Source organism: Impatiens glandulifera, chromosome 7 (genome assembly GCF_907164915.1).
Source record: "Impatiens glandulifera chromosome 7, dImpGla2.1, whole genome shotgun sequence".
Taxonomy (NCBI): Eukaryota; Viridiplantae; Streptophyta; class Magnoliopsida; order Ericales; family Balsaminaceae; genus Impatiens; species Impatiens glandulifera.
The window spans coordinates 44,391,918-44,416,877 of NC_061868.1; the positions used below are offsets into that span (position 1 = coordinate 44,391,918).

At 33.7% G+C, this 24,960-nt stretch overlaps 4 protein-coding genes across 7 annotated transcripts; 1 reads left to right on the top strand and 3 right to left on the bottom strand.

The window, feature by feature from the left end:
* Positions 1–984: 984 nt before the first annotated feature.
* On the bottom strand, positions 985–3,069 carry LOC124910328 (V-type proton ATPase 16 kDa proteolipid subunit-like). Its single transcript, XM_047450961.1, has 3 exons — positions 2,883–3,069; positions 2,471–2,756; positions 985–1,364 (listed from the first exon to the last, which is right to left on the bottom strand). The coding sequence occupies exons 1-3, from the start codon at positions 2,959–2,961 to the stop codon at positions 1,232–1,234; spliced, it is 498 nt and encodes a 165-aa protein (XP_047306917.1). The 5' UTR covers positions 2,962–3,069; the 3' UTR covers positions 985–1,231.
* An 853-nt stretch (positions 3,070–3,922) lies between these two features.
* Positions 3,923–14,606, bottom strand: LOC124944850 (lysine-specific histone demethylase 1 homolog 3). Of its 3 annotated transcripts, XR_007099965.1 has the most exons (11): positions 14,345–14,606; positions 11,943–14,252; positions 10,462–10,603; positions 8,044–10,317; positions 7,859–7,952; positions 7,195–7,637; positions 5,687–6,403; positions 4,976–5,050; positions 4,518–4,718; positions 4,208–4,271; positions 3,923–4,068 (listed from the first exon to the last, which is right to left on the bottom strand). XR_007099965.1 is itself a non-coding variant. In XM_047485193.1 (9 exons), exons 2-9 carry the CDS (start codon positions 13,970–13,972, stop codon positions 4,653–4,655), a joined length of 5,841 nt encoding a protein of 1,946 aa, XP_047341149.1. In that variant the 5' UTR covers positions 13,973–14,252; positions 14,345–14,606; the 3' UTR covers positions 4,267–4,652. The 3 variants fall into 3 exon arrangements, 2 of the variants coding, with proteins under 2 accessions (XP_047341149.1, XP_047341150.1); XM_047485193.1 differs by lacking the exon at positions 3,923–4,068 and having other exon boundaries at positions 4,267–4,718; XM_047485194.1 differs by lacking the exon at positions 3,923–4,068 and having other exon boundaries at positions 4,267–4,718; positions 11,943–14,262.
* Positions 14,607–17,200: 2,594 nt separating this feature from the next.
* On the top strand, positions 17,201–22,745 carry LOC124945113 (protein DECREASED SIZE EXCLUSION LIMIT 1). 2 transcript variants are annotated; one of them, XM_047485490.1, is made up of 13 exons: positions 17,201–17,324; positions 18,381–18,497; positions 18,595–18,657; positions 18,880–18,951; positions 19,066–19,122; positions 19,698–19,836; positions 19,922–20,015; positions 20,755–20,821; positions 21,174–21,256; positions 21,350–21,441; positions 21,855–21,961; positions 22,305–22,368; positions 22,460–22,745. In XM_047485490.1, the coding sequence occupies exons 2-13, from the start codon at positions 18,394–18,396 to the stop codon at positions 22,562–22,564; spliced, it is 1,047 nt and encodes a 348-aa protein (XP_047341446.1). In that variant the 5' UTR covers positions 17,201–17,324; positions 18,381–18,393; the 3' UTR covers positions 22,565–22,745. The 2 variants fall into 2 exon arrangements, with proteins under 2 accessions (XP_047341446.1, XP_047341445.1); XM_047485489.1 differs by lacking the exon at positions 17,201–17,324 and adding an exon at positions 17,744–18,052.
* Positions 22,746–23,580: 835 nt separating this feature from the next.
* Positions 23,581–24,735, bottom strand: LOC124910023 (aspartic proteinase CDR1-like). Its single transcript, XM_047450647.1, has one exon. It carries the CDS (start codon positions 24,733–24,735, stop codon positions 23,581–23,583), a length of 1,155 nt encoding a protein of 384 aa, XP_047306603.1.
* Positions 24,736–24,960: the final 225 nt, after the last annotated feature.

Here is a 24,960-nt window from a genome sequence, read left to right on the forward strand (position 1 = left end):
AATTTTAAATATTATTTGTTTTGTCCTAAAATCCTAAAATGTAAAAATGTATTTTATATAAACAAATATTATTTAACAATTTTAAAATGAATTTAAGAAAATTGGTATAATAATAATAATTTAATAAATACCATAAATATTTATTTGAAGAATAAAATTTATTACTTTTAGTAATTTATTTTAATAAACTTAATGTGAGGAAAATAAATATCAACATTTATTTTTATTTTTAAATAAAAAATAAATACTTAATTGATTTAATAATAATTTCGAATAAGTAAAAAAATCAATAATAATTATAATAATAGTAAAAATAAATAATTTGCAGGGGCCACGTCAAGGATGACGATTGCTTCTTTGATCTGCAAGATTAGACCCGTCGGCCATGACGTGGGCGGATCTATTCAAAACTTGGCACTTTCTTAAAGCCCAAGAAAGCCTTTTTTTTATTTATTTTTTTTTAAGTGAAAACTTTTTATTCTTTGATTTTATTTATTTATAATAAATACATTTTTTTAATTCATGAAATATGTTGAATCTATCAAATTTATAATAAATAATAATTTAAATTTTAGTAAAAGAATATATATACATATTTAAATTAAAAAATATTATAGACTATAATTTATTAAGTTGTGTAATAATTAAAGTTTTTATAATTCACATTAACTAAATTTTGATAAATTTAATTAATAGACAATTATAGTGACACATTTTATATTTAATTATTTTTGATATCTTATTTAAAGATATTATTTATTTATATTATTGTTTGAACTCAATTAAATGTGATTTTATTTTTTACTTTATGCAATTATCATAACTAATTACATTACAAATGCAATGATTTAGCTATTCAAAATGAATAGAAGTATTTTCTTTTGTTGTGAGAGATGAAATATACAAATAAACTTTAACCAACCACAAAATATTAACAATGGATCTGTTAAGAGGTTGAGCATAAGCATCAATGATAACATATAACATCAAACAATAGAATCATTAAAATTATTTGTTCAGACAAGCGATAAAAGAAAACCGAACAAATTATGACAATGAATATTAGGAAACGAACCAACCAACAATTGTAGTAGACAACGACAACTCTTAAATTATGACAGATTAATCAAAACCTAAAGAATGTGTTGTCAGCATAAAAACCATATAAAAAAATGAAAGCCACACCAACCGATCGAGCAAGAATAGCTTCATATCACAAGATATTCCACTTTTATTCTGCTCTCGACTGACCAGCTCTGGAAGAGAGGATGATTCCAACAATAAGTCCATATAAAGCAAGTGCTTCAGCAAAGATGAGGATGAGGATCATTCCCACAAAAAGCTTAGGCTGTTGCGCATTAGCTCTGCAATATTTTACACAATATAGAAATCATCAATCTATTCGACCGGTCAGCAAAACAAATAAACAATTATGATCAATATTCAGTTCAAATCTGTAGGTTTTATGGATGATGACATATCTCGAGATGTAAGACCTACATAGGATGAGGATATTCAGCCATTTTCTATGTTGCTTGAATATCATAAGATTAAATATTTAACTTTTGCAATCATTATGTTACTTTTTAACTCAATTAAAGATAGCCACAAGTTTCACATGTTAAACAAATTAATGTAAGCAGCTATAAAGCCTTTTGTTAAATGAGTTATTAGAATAATCAGGTGGTTATTTTTAAATAACCGGGTTATTTGAGTAAGAAGACATCAAGAAATAAAGATCGTTGATTGAATGGTGGGTTATTTGGGGCTTGTTCAATCATAGGTTATTTGGATAACTAACATGTTATTTCAAAAGAAACTTGCTCGGTGTAGGATATTGTAAACTGGGTTCCTTGGTAGTTATTTGAGGAAAGAAAAGGGAATAAATATATAATGAAAAAACAATTTATAAAAAGGGAAAATAGAGTGTATTTGGGTCGATGATATAAATGATGTGATTATTAAGGAGAATTCAAATAACTCAGATCGAACAAGGGTTTGGAAATAATCCCATACAACCCACATCAAACAAGCTCTAAGTGTTAAAAGGTTGAATTGAAATGACTGCAGCATAGCTATTCAAATTTCAAATTATAGTGTTCTATTTGTACTTCAGACAGTGGCTTGAAAAACACTCTCCAACTGTCAAGAACTACAGAAGTGGCATGCTTTAGACATATGTATCTTAGTTTCTGTCATAATCTTAGTGCCTTAAGAATTACATTTGTCTTCTTAAATGGCCAACTTTTCCTCTTAACAGTGATGGATTAAGAAGACAAATGTAATTCTTAAGGATCTGACTTATACCCTGATGATTAAAGATTTGGACTTGCATCAAGAATAAACAAAGAAAAAGCAAATTTCAATGAATCCACACAACTGGGACTTCTGGACAGACAAAAGCATTGACCAATAAGATGTTGCTAATAATGATCCAGAACATGAATCAAATCAGAAATAGAAATCATACCTGACACCAGCATCGCCCACAATACCAATAGCCATTCCTGCAGCTAGACCAGCTAATCCACAAGCAAGACCAGATGACAAATGAGCATAACCATCAAAAAGATAGTAAGGTTTGGCCTTAGGATTGATCCCAGTACTGATGATTACAGCAATAATCAATCCATAGATACCCAACACACCAGCCATAACAACAGGCACAATTGACTTCATCACCAATTCTGGCCTCATGACTCCCATTGAAGCTACTCCAACTCCACTCTTTGCGGTACCATATGCAGCTCCCATACCTTCAATCATGAGATCGATCAAGAATTAACAAGGATGGATCATACAAATCAAATTAAATATCAAAACTTGACACATATATCTGTAGAAACCTAGATCGGAAACTAAATCAGAAGAGAGAGATTTACATGAGAAAACCAACGCAGCCGCGGCGCCTAGAAAGCCGAAGAATGGGGCGGTCTCATCGCCGGTGAACGTCGACGTCATCTTTCCGATCTCGACAAGGTTCGATTAGGAGAAGAATGGATCAGAAGTCTCTCTCTCTCTATCTATCTTTTCTTCGTCTATAGAAGTTCGGAAGGGACAACTTCAGATAATTGAATAGAGTTCATATAAGACTAAACTAATAAGTAAGCCCTCAAAGTATTAGTCAATTCGAAAATCTGTCATTAATCTTTTTATATATATATATCCTTCAATTATTAAACATTTTAAATATAATCCATTTTCTAAACTTCAAATTTTAATGTGTTTTTTTTTATTTTTGTTGATTGGACATTTTTTTTTTTCTTGAAATTGCTCTATGACCAAAAAAATAAAATTGATTTAGCAAAACTTGGTTCTACATGTATAAGAAATACTTAGGGTAAAAATTGTCACTTGTTTGATAATTCAAGGACGTATATAGAAAAACAATATTTTTTTTTTTTTTAAACCGATATACTTGGTCAAGTCACTTAAGAAAGATTATTTACGAGTTTACTTTGATTATTTATGGACGTATTTTGATAATTTGTTTTTTCTATGATAAACATTCTATATTATCCTATTATTTAGGATGTGGGTAAAATGTAACTTAATTTTATTTTAAAATATTATAATAAATGTTTTCTGTTAAAAGGTTCCAAATGGGATAATTTTCATTATTTATTTGACAGTGAATTATTTATTTAAATTAATTTACTATAAATATTAATAGATTGGCGACACAAATAATAAGCTAGTTTTTTCATCGCCAATACTAGAGTTGGTAAAGAGTCAAGACAGTCGTTTCGTTTCAAAACTTAGAACACTTTGAATCATAGTTTATTCTTTAAATTATCAACTCCAGTCATCGATCTCACTTCAAGTAGAAATCGGACATGAGAAAGACTGACATATTTAATCTAAACAATAAAGAAAATAGTCTGATCCTCACTCTTTTCTACTTATTTTTGGCAAATTCGAAAAGATGTTCAACTCATATTTGCAATATAATCCACATAGTATAGTATGATTCTTTCATTTATTGCTAGAAAATAACCATAAATAGGAAACCGAGAGTAGAGGTGGTGTATACCTTTAGTGGCAACACACTTGTATCCATCCGCTGACCTGACAACAACACAAGAATAAGCTGAATGTAAGACGAAAACGTTTTTCTCAAAAAAAAAAAAATAGTCGCATTTGATATAGCAAGGCAAGAATGAGAATGAGTGTCCAGAGGATAGAGTAGAAACTCAGAGATACTAACCTGTAAAATTATAAATAAACCAATTCTGCACAGCAACCAGTCTCAATGGGGGAAGAAGATGAAGCTAAGGAAAAATTTAGAAATCAGCAAAACTTTATGTGCATTTCTTGCTAAAAGATATTCTAAGCTGTACAAGGTCCTTCAAAAGTAGAAATATATTATGTCAGATGTCTCTAAATGTATAATTTTATGCTAAGTTAGTAAACTATGAATCTCTTCATTGGAGCTAATGCCATAATACTGACTTCTAGAAATATGGAACTTGGCAGCAAATTCGTTTCTTATGCAAAACCCAACAAGAGGCATTTACATGTTATCCTCCAGACTGCATCAAAACGGATTAGTGCAGAATTCTATCCTCTCTTCCTTGATGGCTGCCGCCCATATCACATCTCTCATGCCAGTTTCCAAGTCCCAATAGCTATAAGTCATGCAGACGTCATCATCAAGAATTTGCTGTTGGTTTTGAGCCCATATGTTTAGCAATCAACAGATCTACAAATACTCGGATCTGCATTATAAATGCAAGCATTAGTAACCACAGAAGAGAAACCTAGACAGAAGTTAACAATCAATAGTATATAATCTTATTGCAATTTCTACTAGTTCAATGTAAAGCTTCTAAAAAGACAATATTTTATTTTATTTTAGATCAGTTGAGTTGGTGACAGATCTCTTTTGTGTTTATACCAAAAATAAATAGTTTTTTTTTGTTAATTGCAAAAACAGAGTAACATGTAAAACTTAGACAAGGGTAACAATTTTGACCTTATTCTTGCACTTGAAATCAAGAAATTCGTGGACAGCCATGGCTTTATCTGCATCTGTCGCCTGCTCCATAACCTGAGAGTTGGATGTACAATTGAATAACCCAGAACTGACAAAAATAGACAAGAGCAACATTTTGAGCTTGTATTGTCAAACCACATATTGGAGGCCCAAAACCCAATTTCAGACTCAAACTTACACTAGAAATTCAGACCGAGACTGTTTTTCAGCACGTTAAATCTCCCTAACTTGCAAGAGAAATTCAAATGAAGGGCTATTTTTTTTAAAAGAATAAAATATTTTCATTAAAGTCCAGCTGACGCGAAAGTCGCATGAACCGTATTTGAAACACCCGAACAAAAACAAAATTTAAGTACAACTCATCGCAGTTGCCATAAGTTAATCAAAATGTAAGACAACATGCCTAAAAAACATCAAAAGGAAAAAACTCCCCCAAACCACTCAACTCCAAATCGAGACAACTTGGAGGTCCAGCATTTTTACGGGGTGTAGGGTTATTATTAAATGGAATGACAACGGCGCCATTTATATTTATGCCAACTTAAAATCTCTTCTAATGTGGCATATATGTGTCATGTTACAAACCAAAAGTCCCTTCTAGGATATTGTTGTTCATCATCTTCTACAACGAGGGAGAGTGAGAGAAGGTTAGAGAGGAGGGAGAGCGAGAGAAGGTTAGAGAGGGTGTACCTTGGTCGCAGCTTTCTTCATTATTGACTTGTAGCTTTCCCTACTAATTTTCTTTGCCTTGTATAGGGGCATTAGCAAGGATGCAACATAATCCACTACAGCCTGTTTAATACGATCTGGCTCTTTAGGCTGATTCCCTACCAACTCTTTATTTAATGTAACTTGAGATACTGAGCTCTCATTGGCTAACCCTTTATGCTTCCATGTAGGTAATTTTGAGCTCAGATTTGATTCTTCTTCATCCCTTACCTGCATTTCCTGAGAATGTAAATCAGCGCCAGCAGCAGCTGCTTGAGACTGCCATCTTTCTATGGCATCATTATCCTTTGCCTCGACGCTACCAGAAGCATCAATCCATGATTTTGTAAATGTGCTGATGTCTGCTGCTGCACTCTCAGCTGAATGTTCTCTCAAGTTTGGATGGCGGGAGAGGTCATTTGAATGACTTCTCTTTGAAGGGTCTTTGGCTAACATCTTCGAACTATCCAAGTTGGGACAGGCAGCAGAAAAATCAACAGACCAGTCTCTAACTTTGCAGTTCCGGGAATCTATCTCTGATAAACAATCTTGTCTCCCTAAAGCACCACCAGGCCACTTTCTTTTGAATTCTGACTCGTCCATCTGTGCATATTGCTCGCGTCTTGCAAATTTGTGAAATGACAATATCTTAGGAAGCGGCATAGATGCGTTGCGTTTCGCTTCAGCTGATGCATAAGCCTGAATATGCACAAATATGTAAAACACTTGGGAAAAAAAGTACAGTTAAAGAATTAAATTAGCCTTTTAAAGGTATGTTACCAGGCTTTATTATATCGTAGATTTCAAAGAGAATAAGCTTGTTAGAAGCCATGCAGCATTGGGAAAAATTTATCATTTTAACCAGCTCAATGCAATCAATGACAAAAAAATTCCATTCCTAGGATATTGGATGGCTTAAACAGATTCAACATTTGAATCTTTACATCATAGTTCAACTATCTAAGCACATCCAATAGCTTATTAAACTTAGTGGACTAAGATGTGGAAACAAATTTAACCGCCTGCCTAGGACTGAAAACCAATGCAGAACATGTGACATTTGTTCCAGCTTTAAATTTCTGTACTAGAACCACAATTACAATATTCTTATCCTAAAATATCCATATAATATTTTATATTAATATTAGAAATCTTTAATTAGACATTTATCTACCACTATGGTTACAGATTAGACTTTTAAATTTATCATCTCAATCCTACTTATATCTTATTGATTGTACTCTCTCTCAACTATTAGAATAAATAGGTTTTCCATACTAAAAGGATTTACATAACCTCTCAAACTTTTCGAGTTGTTCTGTATAAACATTTACATAATTTTCAATCGGATATATATTTTTTTACAATTTCAATGTCTTGTATAAATATTATTTTCAAACAAATAATTATAACGTTTTAAGGATTCTGTTTTTAATCATCATATTGAGTAAGATATAGATTTTAAGAATACAGTGCAAAGGGAAACAAACCTCTGCAGCAGCAACTGCTTTAGCTTTAGCAGCCTCTGCAGCCTCAATTGCAGCTCTTTCTTCTTCAGACATGACAATGTTCCCGTCTTCCTTGGTGTCCTGCCTAGAACTTGAACTTTGAGACTTCGATGGGTTAACCTCTAGTTGAGTGTCAGCCTTCTCTAACTTGGCAGCAGGTTTAACACTCTTATTGTCTGCATTTGATGGTGTCCCATCAGATGTAGAAACTTGCAAACACGGGGAGCGTGCCTTTGCTGAAGCTAGACTGGACTTATTTTTTGATGAATCCACGGAAGCTGTTTGCCTCAATAGCTTTAACCCACCATTAGAAGCTTTTTCCTTGCGGAAAACTTCAATCCACACATTAACCAATTGGCTTGCTATTGCACGGATATCACGGCTTGTGTGCACACACACCTTTTCTTTTACCGTTCTCCCTATACCTACACCAGCAACATGTAAAGTCCGTTATAAATTAGCAGAGAAATATGTAAGCCTACTGATATTTTTATCATGCAATATTGTACAATAACATCCTACTATTAGTCAACAAATGAAAATTTCTTCCGAGATAGATACCAAACAGCATATAGCTGGTTAGGATATTCTTTAAAGACCGGCTAGTCTAAAATGAGATCAGAACCATGACAAAAAGGCCATGTACCTGATAAACGAACTGCACCAAGATCTGTTGAAACAAGCACAAGAAGCCGCACACAGTGACGCAAAAGTTGGGTTCCATCCTTTCCCATTGAATCCTGATGTCAGATGTTGAATATGCATGAATTTTCAAAAGAAACAGTTTGATAACTTATCTAGATAACAGAGAAACATTTAAGATTCACATACCAGAATCCATGAATTGAGAATGCCCAGACCTTCCTTAGTCCCGGCAAAAGCCTTCAAAGCATCAATAGGGAGCTTCAACAACTCCTTTGCCAAATGTAACCTTCCTGCAGTTGTTTTTGCATTGCAAAACATATCCTGAAGTAAAGTTCCCCTGGTAAATATCTGCTCGCCATCCAAAGATTTTTTGTATAGCGCATTAGAGAGCTCAACAGAATCAAGTCTCCGCACAAGATCACGTACTTCATTCTTTTCACTGTCGATTTGTCTTTGTGAGGCCTCCATTGCTTCTACCTCTGCGGTATAATCATTTCCAGAACTCAATATGTCAATTATGCGAACAGCTTCACGCAAACCACTCAACATTGCCCCCCCAACCGTATCTGGGTGCTCTTTGCATGTAGCCTCTCCAGCGAAAAAGAGACAATTTTCAACAGGCCTCCCAAGAATATCATAATCCTCACCAGATGCGCCAATAGCTACGTATGAATAAGCACCATAACTGAATGGGTCTCTTCCCCAGTCTGTCACAACGAAAGCAACAGGGTCAGGAACGGAAGCTTCTCCAAAAAGTTTACGAAGGACGGTTAAAGCACGGTTCACATGGTCAGACGGATCGTTGTTTTGCCCATCAATAGCTGCCTTACCGACAACCAAGGATATAAGAACAGGTGCCCCAACAGTTTTTTTGACGTTCCAGAACATGAAGCAGTGACCCCTTTCATTGGTTCCTTCAGCAGTTGCACCAAAATAATCGACAGAATCATCCCAAAAGACTTCAGGAAATTCCAAGACCACCTTATTAAGCACACCAAATCCAAGACGCTGGATAGACGATTGCTTCCAATCTGGCAATGGTGGCAAAAAATTGATGGTTTTGGCTTTTAGGCACCCAAGTGGTACTGTTATCAACACTGCATCTCCAGAAAATTCTCTACCAGCAGATGTTACAACTTTGACCTTATCACCCAGCTTATCTTTGCAACCATTTGGGAAGTATGAAATATCTTCGACAACATTGTTCAAGTGAATGTTCAAATCATCACTTAGGGCTTCAACAACAGAACTATAACCCCCTTTTATCATACAATGAGCTCCTCCAAAACCCCCGTATGCATCATCTTGGTTCCAATGAGGAAGTGACACTTGATTGAGCGGAGCAGCACAACCATATTCCAAATGTGCAAAATGCCAATCCATGACCCTCTTCTCAAGAGGACTTAATATCTCCTCCTTGGAACCATTGTTCTCGGCAACATAGCTTTCAACATTAAATTTATCAGATTCAGATGATGGATCTGCAGCACTAACCATAAGCTTCTCCACTTGATTTCTTCCAAATCGACGTCGTTTAAGAACATAGTCCAAACCATCCTCAAGAGACATTCTCATTGCCTGGTCACGTTTATGTGCAATAAGCAATACCATGTCATCAAGAAGACTGTTGTATTCAGATTCTAGTGCTTCATCCAAGTCTGTAGGGACTCTCCTTCCAGTAACAATATCAAAAAGTGGACAGTCACTATTTAATACAGTCAATTCAAGGCCCAACTGCGCACACACCAAAGAAGAAGGATCTGGTCTCCTTTCTGTAGCCACATCTGCCTCAACCCCTGTAATAATGCTAGCTCCGAGATCCACAGGAACTGATAGAGATGAAAAATCTGTGTAAACACGACCTCCTATCCTATTTCTTGCCTCTAGTATATCAACAGAGTATCCCTGACGCTGTAAGTGTCTCGCAGCAGATAAGCCGGCCGGGCCAGCACCAATGACAATGATTCTCCTTTTTTCTTTTGAATCATTCTGCGATGTCATACTTCCTTCAAAATGATGATTGGGTACAGATTTAGCTTCGTCAAAGAGATGCTCATCATTTGAAGATATAACAGGAACAACTCTTTTAGTCAGTTCTTCATTCCATTTATCAGTAGTAGGAGCATCCATATTGAGCATTGTACCAATTACTTTGTCAGGGCAAGAGGAAACATCAATCTCATCATCTTGGCTTGCATCAGATCTTCTCTGAGAAGGTAATTCATTGATCTGCTCAGGAATTTGTATCCCTTCTTTCAATGCTCCAGCAGCACGTCTTTCATCATTAAATACGTCGTCATTGTTGACTTCCAAGGAGGGCACAGGGATAGCAGAAGCACCGTCATCAAGGTTAGCAACCTGGTCACTGGAGACTTTTTTACTCTTTTCATGTAAAATCTTCAAAATTTTCAAGGTTTCTCCTCTACCCTTTCCAGAAGCAACCCCAAAATTTATGAACCCCTGTTTAAAATCTTATTAGTAATGGAAATAAAGAGAAAACATAGTGTTGGCGAGTAAAAAATTGAATACTATAATATAAAATGTGCAAATAAGGGAAGAAATCCATAATTACATACTACAAATACTGTGGAAATGCAAACTTACATATTTGTCAAGAAACATGTATATCTCTCTAACCAGAGACACATTTGGTGGTTCATTTGTGAAAGGAACATCAATAACACCGCAATCTTCAAGAGACAAAAAACTGTTGAGATTTTTACTCCAAAGATCCAAGATATGATTCCTGAGTTACACATGAAAATATCAGTAAACTGAAACGGAAATACCAAAATTACATCTGTATGTGGGGCAATGAATTTAAACTATGTCCCTTTCAAGGTATTAGAAGAATAAAGCAAGAATAGAATTCCACAAAGCAACTGTAGCTCATATGGGAAACAATCATGTTTCATTAGATTGTGTTTTCCATATTGCTACTAGGATTTCAAACATAACAACTCTAGTGAATGCTAGCAATTACAAGTCAAATTATGGTATCACCGTTTACTATTGCAGCAGTGTAAAATAAAAGCTAAAGTAATGTTAACTCATGATTTGAAGTAATATAGCAAAAAAAGTACATATTTTTAATATAAATGGGGACCAACAATAATGATTATACGCTCTATTAAGACCTTTCAATCCAGACCAAGAGAAGTTACTAATGAAAACAGGTTGTATATATGAATGTGGCACTATAGGTATAAGGGTATTAACATTCTCATCATGCATTTTATGGTGGAGCTCAACACTTATCCTTTTAGACAGCATAGTTCAGTAGAACTCCTTCTATGTTTAGCATCACAAGGATAAATGCCTCAATCCGTGGAAAAAATTATCCAGACTAGAGGCTTAGGACTCTACAGTCTCTACTAAATATAGAAATCTATTTCTAATAATTAGCAGCATCAACTTAGAGACAATTGTAATTTTTTCCAGAAACTTCAAATAAATAAGAAGAGGAAGGAGCTTATTTCATACAGTTATGGGCAATAAAGAGAAGACAATTCAAATATAGGAGTACATAACAATAGTGAAAACTAAATTTAGACCACCCAGAAAATAGTAACATAAGAAAAATAGAATGGATGTAAAAGGATGAGGAGTAACAGATTCGCAATGACATTATATGACTTTGGATTGCATGTGAAATATTTCACCACAAGCCATAATCTTTTTTAGATGAAAGAAAATAGCACGGGCTGAAATGACTACTAGGTTAGTTCACTCTTTTTTAATGAACGAGTTCAAATAAACTATTTCATTCTTGAAACCTAGTTAAAACTTAAAAGTAGCTTTAGATATGAAGACAAGTAGGAAAAAGAAAAACAAGGCAGTGAAAGAGGGGTCATCAAACAATTAATGATATTACGAACACCACAAATGGCTTGGGTCTGACATCCTTCAACTCTTACCATATACTGATTGTAGAAGTTAATAAATTTCCTAACTTTCCATGTATAAAACTCACAGCTTGATAAAAGGAAATTTGCTGGTATACATGATTTCAAGGAACTTTTCTGAAGGGAAAACTATAATATAATTTTAAATGAATTGTATGAGGGCAAAGAATAGAAAGCTACCTGCATTCCAAATATTCTTGAAGCCCACCTTTACGTTTGAATACCTCTTTAAACTTTATCTTTTCAATTGGATCAGCTGCGCGAGCTTTGAGTCCAGCAGACACTGCTGCAACAACACCTGAAGGAAGATTGGACTTGTGTCTTCTCCTGGTTGGCTGACCACCCTCAACATGACGGTTTTCAAAGAAACCATAGCCATTTATTAGCATTTCCCAATCAGCATCACCCTCGTATGCCATGTCCCCATGCCTACGCTTTTTAATCTTTCTAGCAGTGCGCTGAACAGATGATTTCTTAGAGTTTCCACGTTTCGTATTAGGCATATGCAATTTTTCATCCAAAACAACTCCTATTATATCTGGGGTATTTGATGGAGAAGAGTTACCAGTTGCCTCCACACTACCTTCATCACTCAGTGCAAATGTTGGTCCAAGCACCTGATCAGAAGGTTGATTTTGATGGACTGTGCACACTGAAGCATCATCTTTTTGTGAATAAAACTGTTTGATACCAGGAACTTGATCAATGTCTAATTCTATCTCTCTTCGCTCCGTTTCAAGAATGTGAGGATCACAAAGAATTTGTCTTTTGTTTGAACCATCATAATCACTAAGACATTCTTCTTTCTTATCTCTTCCAAAAGCAGAGCATGAGGAAAGAAGTTTGGGCTTCAGAGGAGCTTTTTGTGATGGATGGAACTTGAGCTTGTTCACAACTTTTTCAACAATTGCTAATGAATCCCCATTAGCGCATACTTCTTGAGAGGCCCTTCCAGAAGAATCTTTCAGACTCATACTTGAAAACTGTTTAGATTTCATAGTCAACGCATCACCAACCCCTAAAATAGGCGCATTCTCATCAGACTGATTGGCTTGTTCCACTTGTCTGGATGTATACCCTGAACAGGACATTTCAAGTAGGTTATGCTCTGAACCATTTAATTCCAGAGCACCTTTTAATTTTATGCATTCTGGTATATGCTCCAGATTGAGACAAGGATTGTCGGTTTTTACATTATCAAAATCCTCATCGAGTGATTGAAGTCCTTCAGACTCACTCTTCAGTCCATGAACTTTATCATCTTTCCCAACATATGCTGTTATACTGGAATTAGTGATTATGCAAGACTGCCCCCCAAGCATGTTATCAACTGATTTATCACAAATGTCTCTATTAATTTGAACTTCATTGTGGCAAGAGGTAGAATTATTTTTTTCCTCACCAGTATCAATAGCCAAATCATCTTCTCCCATTCTTCTATCCATATCTATATCTCCGGATATTGTTGCTCCTACAGGCTTGACATCCACAAAGAGCTCACTACTGGTTCCTATCAAAGCCTTGGATTCTTGTTCCTCTAATGGTCCTAAATGACATCGTGCTTTTACTCCTTGTACCTTCATTGACATGGAAGATAATGAAACCTCTAAACTATCGATAGAGGGAGTTCTGAATTCTCCACTTGACTTCAATGCATGCGGTTTTGAGACCTCCTTTGAGGAATTGTGACTTCCCTGTTCATCTAAACAAGATAAAAGACAGGCATTGATTTCCCCTTTCTTTAGTTTATGAGCAGCCTTAGATCTCTTAATTTTACTCTTTTTTCCGTTGTTACTAGCACTTTGTCCTTTTGACTGGCTTATAGAACCTTTATCATCCTCTGAAACTTCTAATATATTCTCTGCAGGGTCAGTGAACACTTTCCCATATAATTCCTCAGCATCTGCACTCTTACAGTTACCACTTTTTATTCCAGACTTGTTGTCTTTTTTTGGACGCTTCAACTTCTTTCTGAAAATAGCCAGTGTATCATCCATACCCCCCAAATCCTCTTTGGCAGCAACTAACTTGTCTTCCTCCACAATCCCCTTTCCCTTGTCATCACTTCCATCTGTTTTAACCTTTTTAAGAGTCTTCCGGTTTTTTAGCTTGATGAGCGCTCCAATGGGCTCATCATCCTCTGAATTGATTCCAGCCTCATTTAGGTTAGATCTTTTCTTAGGACCTGTCTTCTTCTCTTCACTGCTCATCTTCTTACCCAGAGGATTCAAAGAGTAACTTTTTATGTTCCTGCTCTCTTGCTAAGAACAACTTATCTCAAACAGATCTTAAATCTGACAAAATATAATCAACCCTTTTTATCAAGAGACCAACTATATCCCATCATAAGATATAATTTCTCTATAAAGCATTCAAAGTTCCCAAGGACCAAAAATCTGAAGCTAATAGTCAACAAATTGAGCCCTAAAAATTGTACAAGACGGAGAAAGCAATGAAAATCCGGTCTGAATCCGAAATTACCCTACTTCCCTGCAAAAGACTAAGCAATTTCAACCCAAAGAAGAATATTGACACTAGGGTTTTCGAGTAAACTATCATTTAAAGCAAAGGGAAGAACAAACCTGTATCTAACAGCTATAGAATAATGACGCAAATAAAATCCAAGATAGAGTGTGAGGCGCGCGCATTTGCGTTGCCTGCTACAAATCAAAAGGTATTGGGTAACCCCAAGCAATATGCTGGACCTGGTAGGTGGAGAGAGAAGCAGAGAAAAGAGAAAGAGAGCCAACGAATAGTGAATAGAATGTAACGAACGCTTTGTATACCTGAAGATGAGCGCCTAGACAGAGAGAGAGAGAGAGAGATTAAAAGGTGAAAATTTAGCCCCCACGAAAATAAGAAGAAGAAGAAGAGGAAAGCTCTGTTCGCGGCTTGACATTCATTACAAATATATTTATAATTGAGTTTTCCTTAGATTTATTTTACACTATTTTAATATATAAATTGATTTTTTATAATTTTATAGGTTAAACTAATCCTTAAATAACAATAAATAACTCTTGTTAAGATAATAATTAGTTATTTACTACAAGTATGTTATATGAGATCTATATGTATATGGAGATTTTGGATGATTCATATTCGAGATTTTTGGCTCAATAGTAACCGTTTTGAGAGAATAAACGAGAAGTTAAACTCGTCGTACTAAATTTTGGAGATTTAATCTTTTTTTTTTTATTTTATGATACGAAAACAAGGAACTAATCTTTTTGTTAAGAGAGAAACATCACGCGACCGAGACATGATATATAGTCTTTGAAAATAGATAATGAAATGATGCGAGACGATTGGAACGGTGAGATATTGGGTTTTTTAGTCAGTTTTTTATCGTCCAATTTACAAACAAAATAACTCGTTTTTTTAAAGTAAGAATCATGATGATATAAGTTTTTCGAATTATCGATTTATTTTGATTGCATCTACAATTATAGTTTCGGTTATCCATTTATTTCCATCAATTGCACATTGATTACGTCTATGAAAATGGCACACCTTCGTCGTCGAGTTTAAGTTTGGTTGATGTGTCGTGGAATCGAGAAAAGAGAGATGTGAGATGATTGGGTTCCCCTTTGGATTTCTTTTATATGTAATTCAATTGTGTTCGTTTTTGTTCGAGATTTGTTTGGATGGATGATTAAATCATTTTTTTCAAAAGTTCGTTATGTTTTGTTGTTTCCTTTATTGTAATGAAATTTCCCTCCAAACTCGTTAGGTATTTATTTATTCACAAAATATTGTGTAAGTTCGGTCGATGTTTTCATTGCCAAATCGACACCAAAAAAGAAGTTAGACGTTTTGAGTTCTTTTGTTTGGAAATTTTTACGATATGTAATTGATGTTCAAATGTTTCATTTTGTGTTTTTAGGTTGGTTTTGATGAATGATTAAATAATTTTTTCAAAAGTTCGTTCATGTTTTTGTTGTTTCCTTTATTGTAATGAAATGTCCCTCCAAAACGGTTACGTATTTATTTATTCACGAAGTCGTGTTTAAGTTTGGTCGATACTTTCATTGTGAAATCGACACCAAAGAGAAGTGGGGTGTTTTGGATTCTCCGTTCCGAACTTTTTATGCTCTATTCAAGTATGCTATATGTAATAGATGTTCAAATGTTTTTATTTAGTGTTTCTTTTAGGTTGTTTTATGAATGATTAAATTATTTTTCAAAAGTTCGTTTATATTCCTTCGTTTCCTTTATTTTAATGAATTTCTCTCAAAATTGATTACGTATTTATTTATTCACCAACTTAATATCTAAGTTTGATTGATGTTTTCGCCGTGTAATCGACAACAAATAAAAGTGGGATGTTTTGGATTTCAATTCCTTACACCATGTAATTAATCTTCAAATATATAATTTTTAGGTTATTTTGATCGATGCTTAAATTATTTTTTTAAAAGTTCGTTTATGTTTTTTTGTTTCCTTTATTGTAATTAAATTTCCCTCCAAATTATTACGTATTTATTTATTTACAAAGTCTCATTACTTTACCTTTTAATTTGTTATTTTATATTGTAACTCACTAATTATCACATTATTTGATATGTTTGTAAAAAATTATGAGATCACAATTTGCATTTAAGGATGAAGGTTAAATATATTAAACTAAACATTTTGGAGGCACTTAAAATTTAAGGTTGTTAGACTCTAGACTTAAATTTTTACTTTCTTATTGATTTTTGTGAAATAAACAAGTTAAATTGAGATAAATTACTAAATTAATTAATTTTTTACAACATTAAGGACCTTTGATCCATTAGTTTAAACATTTTACAAGTTATTAGTTTAAAGGAATATATTATTAAAGTTCATATATATTATCATATTAAAAAAATTGCAGATAATGAATGTAGGTTTATGACAAGTTAGCTGTCAAAAATGATTTATTTTATTAAAAATAAATTAATTATTTATTCACTCATAATGTAAAACATAATTAATTGGTGAAAGTGTTCTTAAAATAGTTTTATTTAATTTTAATATTAATTAATATAATTTTATTTTTAAAATGTGACTTACTAGTTTTTTTTATTTGATATTTTTTAAGATCTTATTTTGTCATCAGTATTTAAAATCTAATTTTTTAAAGAGTTCATTTAAATTGTTATTTTTGTTTGGAAAAAAACATTGTAGTTAACAATTTCAATGAGAATTTGTTAATTTATATTAAAAAAAAGAAGTTAATTTACTAATTTACATTCGATGAAAAAATGTAATTATTTTTTACTAAATTTATTTAATAAAAACTAAAGAAAAAACAAAAAGAAATAACCTATGAAAAAAACAAATAATAAGTCAGTAAAAAAGAATGGGTAAATAATGGTTTTTTAATAATTTTGAAGTAATATAATTATTTTTAATTAAAAGATTTAAATGATATTAATATATATAAATAAAATAAAAAATAATAGTCGCGCGAATTCAGACTTTCCGTCTCAGGGCTCGCGCACGGTATTGCATTTGACTGCACAAGCATCTTTAGCCAAGCTCGGCGGTGCTGATTTCGATCGCCATACGTCTGGCTTCAAGCGCCCTTACCTAGTATGGATTTATCTCTTTACGTTCTATCGATTCATTCTTCAATCCTCTGGTTTATGTTCTCCATCACTACGCTTAGGTAGCCAACTGCATGAAGTTGTGTTTGTTTGAGAACTTACGTTCACCCGTAACAATCTAAGTGAGCCCTTTTACTCGTTAACAGTGCTTATTGCCTTCTCCAGAATGAACCTAATAACCCCAAGTAAGGACCACTCTACCACCGTGTGTAGAGCATTGAATAAGACATGATTCTGAGCCCTAAGTGAAATGCTTTAGCTATACTAATGAATCGGTTGCAAAGACGAGAAGTGTCTTAAACAAGGATTAATGTTAGGCTGAAATTAAAGACTTAAAAGCACCAACCTAAAATGAACCCTTTATTTTCAAAGTGAAGGATGATTCTGAGGAGAATAAACATTTGATGAGAAGCAATGCAAAATTGATGAAACCCTAGCTTTTTTGTGCTGTCGTCAATTTTCTTCTTTGGAACAGTTTGTGCTTTCGGGTTTAGGGTCGCTTCCTCAAACAAGCCCCACCTGTGTATGAGGCAGCAACCTCTAATTTAAAAACAGAGAAGATGTTTTCTTCTCTACCTTCCTAAGTGGCAGCCTCAGTTTTGGAGCCTCGATGCGGCAGCAAAAGAAATCCCTCTTCTCTTTGTGCTCTATCCTTTCTCTCTCCCTCTCTCCTGTTCTTGTCTGATTTATGTACATCGGATATTGAAAGTTCAAGTATGTTTTGTAGTTGCAATCCTTTATTCAACTGTATTTCTCCATTAACATGCTTATGTTTATATCATAAGGTCTCTCTGAAATGATTATGGACCCCTTGACATCTGGAATATTAGTCCTGTAGGGATATGCTTAACCATGTACTTGTTCCAACTAAACAAAAACAGTACAGAATTTAGATAATTCAACTCGTTAATTCTTTTTTATCTTCATTTTGGGTAATAAATCTTCAGTGCAATGTGGGATTTCCAGGAAATTACTAACAGCTAACTTGATATTTGGATTGCCTATTCATGCCTGTGTGACTTTCTACATGATGGCTTGACAGGAATACTAGCAACATGATTAAGAGACGCCCGCCAGATCCAGTGGCTGTGCTGAGGGGCCACCGTGCTTCTGTTATGGATGTTTGCTTTCACCCATGCAGAGACATTTTATTTTCTGGGTAATGTCACATCTTGTCATGCTGTTGTTTCATTAAGTTGTATTTTTCAGTGTGCAAGTAGGAAGGTCTAAACAAACTTCAGATGGATGTAATGCAGATCAACAGATGGAGAATTGCGTATATGGGATGTGGTCCAACACCGCACAATATCGTCATCTTGGTAATCACATCAAAGTTTTGGCTCAATATAGTTCTGGACCATTAACTATAAAAAAACTTATAATTTCATGAATAACTATAATCAACTCGAAAGTGGTATCAGCTATGATAGAAACAGAGCCTGGTGAATACAAGTCATCACTAATGAGTTCAAATGCAAAGTCTTCACTAGAAAATGTTGTTTTGCTCTTTTAGATTGTAAACCGGTTGCATTTGGATGCAGGATCCATAGTGCAGCACATGGGATTGTTGCTGTTGCGGCCACTCCTTTGCTTGGAAGCAACAAAGTCATCAGGTTCTTTTACTTTTGGCATCCATCATTATGTTGTTACCTAACGTTCTAGTTTTATTCCAAATGTGTGGTTCCATTTTGGCTTAGCACTGCTTTTGTTATGTCCAATTTCTGCAGCCAAGGTAGGGATGGAACTGTTAAATGTTGGGATATTGGAGATGGATGTTTGTCCAGGTATTATGTCATAATTTTATAGCATAATTATCTTGAGAACATCACTTGTATGTACATGTTTGGATTCCATAATTTTCCTTTTGTTTCCTTCCCAGCTTGGTTTTAAATGTTGAAGATGTTATGTATATAGATGTATTTAGATAATTTCCATGTACTATAAATAGCTTTGGAACTTATAGATGCCATTCTTGAACATAGAAGCAGTTGCTTCTAACTATTTATTCCCTCTGTTCCATTTTATGGGAGTTTGAGTATTTTGGGGTGAGTTTTAAGAAGTGGGTGATATTTTAGATGAAAATATCCAATAGTATTGTTTTTTATGATGTTGATGGGTACTGGGCTGACGTTAGGCACAATTTTATTGAAAATAAAAAAAGTAGATAATAGTAGTTTAGAGATTGTAGTGTTTAAAATGTATTAACAAGATCGCTTGGATAGTAACTACTCCCAATTAATTGAAAAGAGGGGAGTATATTACTCTTCCTGAACTGTTAAGCATGTCTTTGTAATAACTAATAACTGTTGATTAGTCAGCATATGGAGCTCTTATGACAATAATTTTTCTTTATCAACAGGAATCCTTCAGTTACAATTAAGACAAACTCTTATCACTTTTGCAAAATTTCCTTGACGAAAAAGGCTTGTGACTCTCAAAGGCAAGAGGAAGCTCAAGGTCCAAATTACGTAGCTATGGCTGGGGAGCAGTCTTCCGAGGTTGTCATCTATTTGTTTTTACCTTGCATGTTTTACTCTATCCTGTATTGTTTGCTTAAATGTGTAATGTGGGTGACACACAAAGGTTGAGATTTGGGATCTCAATACTGCAGAAAAGGTGGTCCAGTTGCCTCAGACCAGCTCTTCTGGACCAGGAAGTCAGTCAACAAAAGCAAGAGGTTTGATATTTTTTTTTCCAATTGTACTCTTCATTTGTTGAGAGAGTAAATCAAAGCACATTAACCTTTTAATTTGTTGAGAGAATGAAATTGCACTCTCTCTTCTCAAACACTAATTCTTTCTCTTCTCACCTACCATTTCTCCAAAACCTTAGATTGCATCTTTGGAATGTAACATTGCCCTGCAAGATACACTGTACCTGTCAGTATTTTGCACCTGTAACAATTGCTCAAGTGTGTTTGAAGCTGCTGGCTGCTGGTTTTAACCCCCCTGTACCATTACCAAGCATATTGTATCTTCTTTACATTTGTGGATAAATCTAACCAGTAGGTTGCTTAAAAACTATCTAACATCCACTTTTGTACTGTCTATCATGAAGGAACTTTCTTTTCTCCAAGTATGTGAAGCAATGATCTCGGTTAAGGAATATAGCAGAAAATTAAGGATGATAGTGATCATGATTATAAAAGAAATTAGGAATGATGTAAATTAGGATATTTTATAGTCTTCCCTATTTTGATTCATGTAACAATATATGTTTAACATTATTGGTGAATAAAGTGCGTTGGGTATTCTCCAAATTCACAACTTTACTCACATGGTATTAGAGCTGCTAGGGTTTTGGTACTCACACACTTAACAGTTAGAGTTTCACACAGGGGGAGGTCATGGTTGTCTCCATTGGTTTTCATGTTTTTATTTAATGTCTGGTTGATGCTTATTGTTTTTTTGTTGCAGGGATGTGCATGGCTGTTCAAACATTTTTTCCATCTGAGTCACAAGGATACTTAAACGTCTTGTCTGGGTTAGGTCTATTCCTGTGCTAGTTTCATTAATTATCATGATCCAAATTATTATCTGGATCATGATTTAGATAATACTGTGACTTTGTTACTTAATTTGGTTTACATATATATTTTTAAGATGATGATCCAAATTATTGTGCATTTTGTTTCTTGATTTGAAATGGAATTTTTTTTTTCTGGGTCATGATCCAATTATTATTTTTTTATTATGATTTTATGAATCATTGTGATATTTGAAAACATATATATATATTTTTCCAGATCATGATCAACATGAAAAAATATTGAAAACAAAACAGGTCAATAACTAATTATCTTGACATCATTCAAGTTCACTTTCCTTTTTCTTAGTTATGAAGACGGGACAATGGCATGGTGGGATTTGAGGAATCCAAAACTTCCCTTAGCATCACTTAAGTTTCATTCAGAGCCAGGTCCGTGATAGTATTCTCTAAAGAGTTGGTAAATAATAAATAGTTCTGCATTCTGCCTCCCTAGTGGTAAAAAAAATATGTATTGATATGCAGTTCTGAGTTTGTGCATTGATGGATCGTGCAAGGGAGCTATCTCTACATCTGCAGATGACAAAATAGTGCTTTTCAGTTTATCTTCTTCAATGGTAACCCACCCAAACTGTTACACTTCCTTGTGTTTTATTAATTTGAAATATAAGGTTGTTTTGTTCTAATCCACTCCTTTTGCTATTGATTTTGTGACTCAGCCCAATAAGCATTAGTAAATTTCTGAAAAACTTTATCTTTCTGAGAAACCGCCATAAATTTTTGAATATGTGACGATTAAATTCTGTTTCCAAGCGCGATCTCATCATATAATCAGATAATGGATGTAACCCAAAAAAAGTGTGTCCAAATGGGGTCATCCTCACATCTGTAACCATCCTATTGTATTGTAGATTAATTATTCTTTCATTAGTAACTGATCTTGCTAGCCACTAAATTTGGAATGGTTGTTTATCCTGTATCTGAAGTAATTATAAAAATATATATTCAGATTGCTTATTATTTGCGATAGGGATCCTGTGTAGTTAAGAAAGAGATCACTTTGGATCGACCCGGCATAGCTGGATCCTCAATTCGTCCAGATGGTAAAATTGCTGCAACAGCTGGGTGGGACCATAGGTTGGTAACACATCTTCTTCCTTGAATTCTGCAATTTACTATAAAACTGCTTCTTAAAGCAATAAGCACTTTCTTTCCATACACAATTTCCAAACTGTCAGATTTAAACATGTTGATCATAGATTCATAGGTCAGTAACACATCTTCTTCCTTGAATTCTGCAATTTTCTATAAAACTGCTTCTTAAAGCAATAAACACTTTCTATACACAATTTCCAAACTGTCAGATTTGATCATGTTGTTTAAATCAAAGCATAAAGTTATTAATGGTAGGTAAGCTTGCAGGCCATTGATCATATTTCCATTACAAGTTATGATTAATTTCCACCTTTCCGATTCACAGATTGAGGATATACAATTATCACAATGGAAATCCTCTGGCAATACTAAAATATCATCACGGCAATGTAACATTTCGATCTACATAGCAGTCAATCGCAGTACTTTTCACATTTTAATTTATCTAAATGGTGTACTTTTGTTTCTCTTATTCCACAGTGCAATGCTGTTGCATTTTCAAATGATAGTAAATTATTGGCCTCTTCTTCAGAAGACACAATGGTGGCATTGTGGGATATTTATCCTCCTCGGGCAGTTAACTAATGTTCTTCAGCCATAAGGTACAAACCCAATTCCAACACCTTCAAATGAGAATAGTTTTAATGCTATAGAAGAACCTAGTTTAAGTTCCCTTTGAGATTCATCAGTTGTTTAAACTAATAAATGAAATTTCCTTTCCATTTGGAGTTTTATTTAATATTAATCACATGAATGAATTGAATTATTACTATTTTGGTGTTTAATGAATGAATTGTTATTATTATATAAATATTAATTTATTTATTTTTATGTTAAAGAATTTTTATTGTTGAAAGTATAATCAATGAAATTAAATAATTTTAAAATAATTAATGTTAATATAAGAAAAAAAAATATAAAATATAAAAAAATATAAAATTAAAATAATTAATAATTAATGTCTATATATATAAAATTAAAATAATCAATAATAAATACTCATATAAAAAATAAAAAAAATATTTATAAAAAAAATAAAAACAAATGTTTCATTTATTAATAAAAAATGATAAGAAAGAAAATACATTAATATTTAATTAATAAATATATAAATTAAAAAATAAAAATTAATCATGATTATCAGAATTGACTAAATGAGTCAATATTAAACGTCTAAATGAAGAATAGACTAGTCAATATTAAACGTCCAAATGAGCTAGTTGTACAAGTACATATATTTAAGTGGATTTTTTTCTTCTACAATTTCATTTTAATTTACAACTTTTTTTTATTAATTTTGTCATAATTTATTTTATTTATATTAATTATTTGAAGTCTTTAATTATTCTTATAAAACTCTGAAATTAAAATTATGGACTTAAGAAACTCTCCATGAAGTAGTAAATTAAAATGAAATTATAGAATATAGTTGTCATTATAACTTTCAAAATTAAAGAAAAAAAAATATGATTTAATATATTATTAAATTACGTTGGAACATTAACCAACTTTGAGACTTTACTTTATTCTATTATAAGAGTCATAAATAAATAAAAAGATAGAAAATTGATCTTATTGGATCATATTAGAGTCCTTCAACTCTAAGTTGTTATAATATGCCTTGAACAATCAGTTGGTTTGAAATAGACCTTTCTCCCAGGAATATTGTATATAATCAAGAAGTTCATTTGTGGCAGGTTTCCAAATATGGGTAGATAATGATCATCATCGTCTTCTTCTATTGCTAGACACAACATATTTCTGTTTGAAATAAAAATGTTCATCTTCGACAAAGCTAAGTCAGCGCCATCAGCAAAATGGAAGGTGATAGTAGGAATATAAGTGTTACTTTCATAGCAAAAACCATCCGAAACATTTAATGGTCTTTTACCGATCTCTTGTATTAGTGCTTCTTTCAAATTTTCTAGCACGACCGAGGGCAAATAGCTTAGAAGAGCGCTTGTGTCAATTAAGATGTTACCAGGCTGTGTTATCGATTGTGTTATCATTTGAATTGTTCTATATCGACCTACGCTGATTGATTCCAATTTGAGAAAATAGTATGCATTGTAGAGCCTCCTAAACAACGTGGTGGACATCATTCCACGACCATACACGATCTCATTATTTCCGAAGCTAATCATGCTCCTTGCATTTGGGTTTGAACCAAACTCAGGTACTAGACAATATGAAAACATTCCACCAATGGAATTTCGAATCTGACCAAAGAATGAGAGAGGCGAATCTCCAAGCCCAATCACACCGCTGCTCTGCTTATCAAATACCCTTATGTTTTCATGCCCGCACCCGTGAAGTATGTTTTCGATGGAAGTGCCGCCAACTGTATAAGTTTCCTTGGCTAGTTCCCCTTTGCTTCTAAGACCGTTACCATAAGATATACGATATTTACATTTTTCATTGGATCGAGTACAATCAATATGGCGTCTTAATTTCAAACAATCACTTGAATAACATGATCTCAATACTTGATACGACGATGACTGATCGGAATTAAATATGGGTTGATTTTGCTCGAAACAATTCACACATGGGTGGCATTGAGTCCATGACAGGTCAGAGCCGGTATCCAATTCCATCATCTGCTTGACAGGTGGTGTGCCAACGTAAATCTCCATAAGGTAAGCTGAAGGAACCACCGTAATTGTCGATCTTATGGCAGTAGTTTCCGCCGCGTGGTTGTTTGGGAGTTTTAGAATGGATTTCAAATAAGACAAGCGGGACCTAGAGTGACTCATGGTTCTTGTCAAAACGTCAGTTCCGTTGGACGTTGATTTTAACGAATCTCGGTAGATGAGAGTGGTAGAAAATCTTATCGATCTTGAAATGGTTGTATTATGAGATTGTGAAATTTGGAACATAAAACAAAATAATATGATTGTTGCATGATATAATGAAATGGTTGTCATCTTAAAATGGTAGAGATGAGATATTGAATTACAAATATATCTTAAAATTTATAA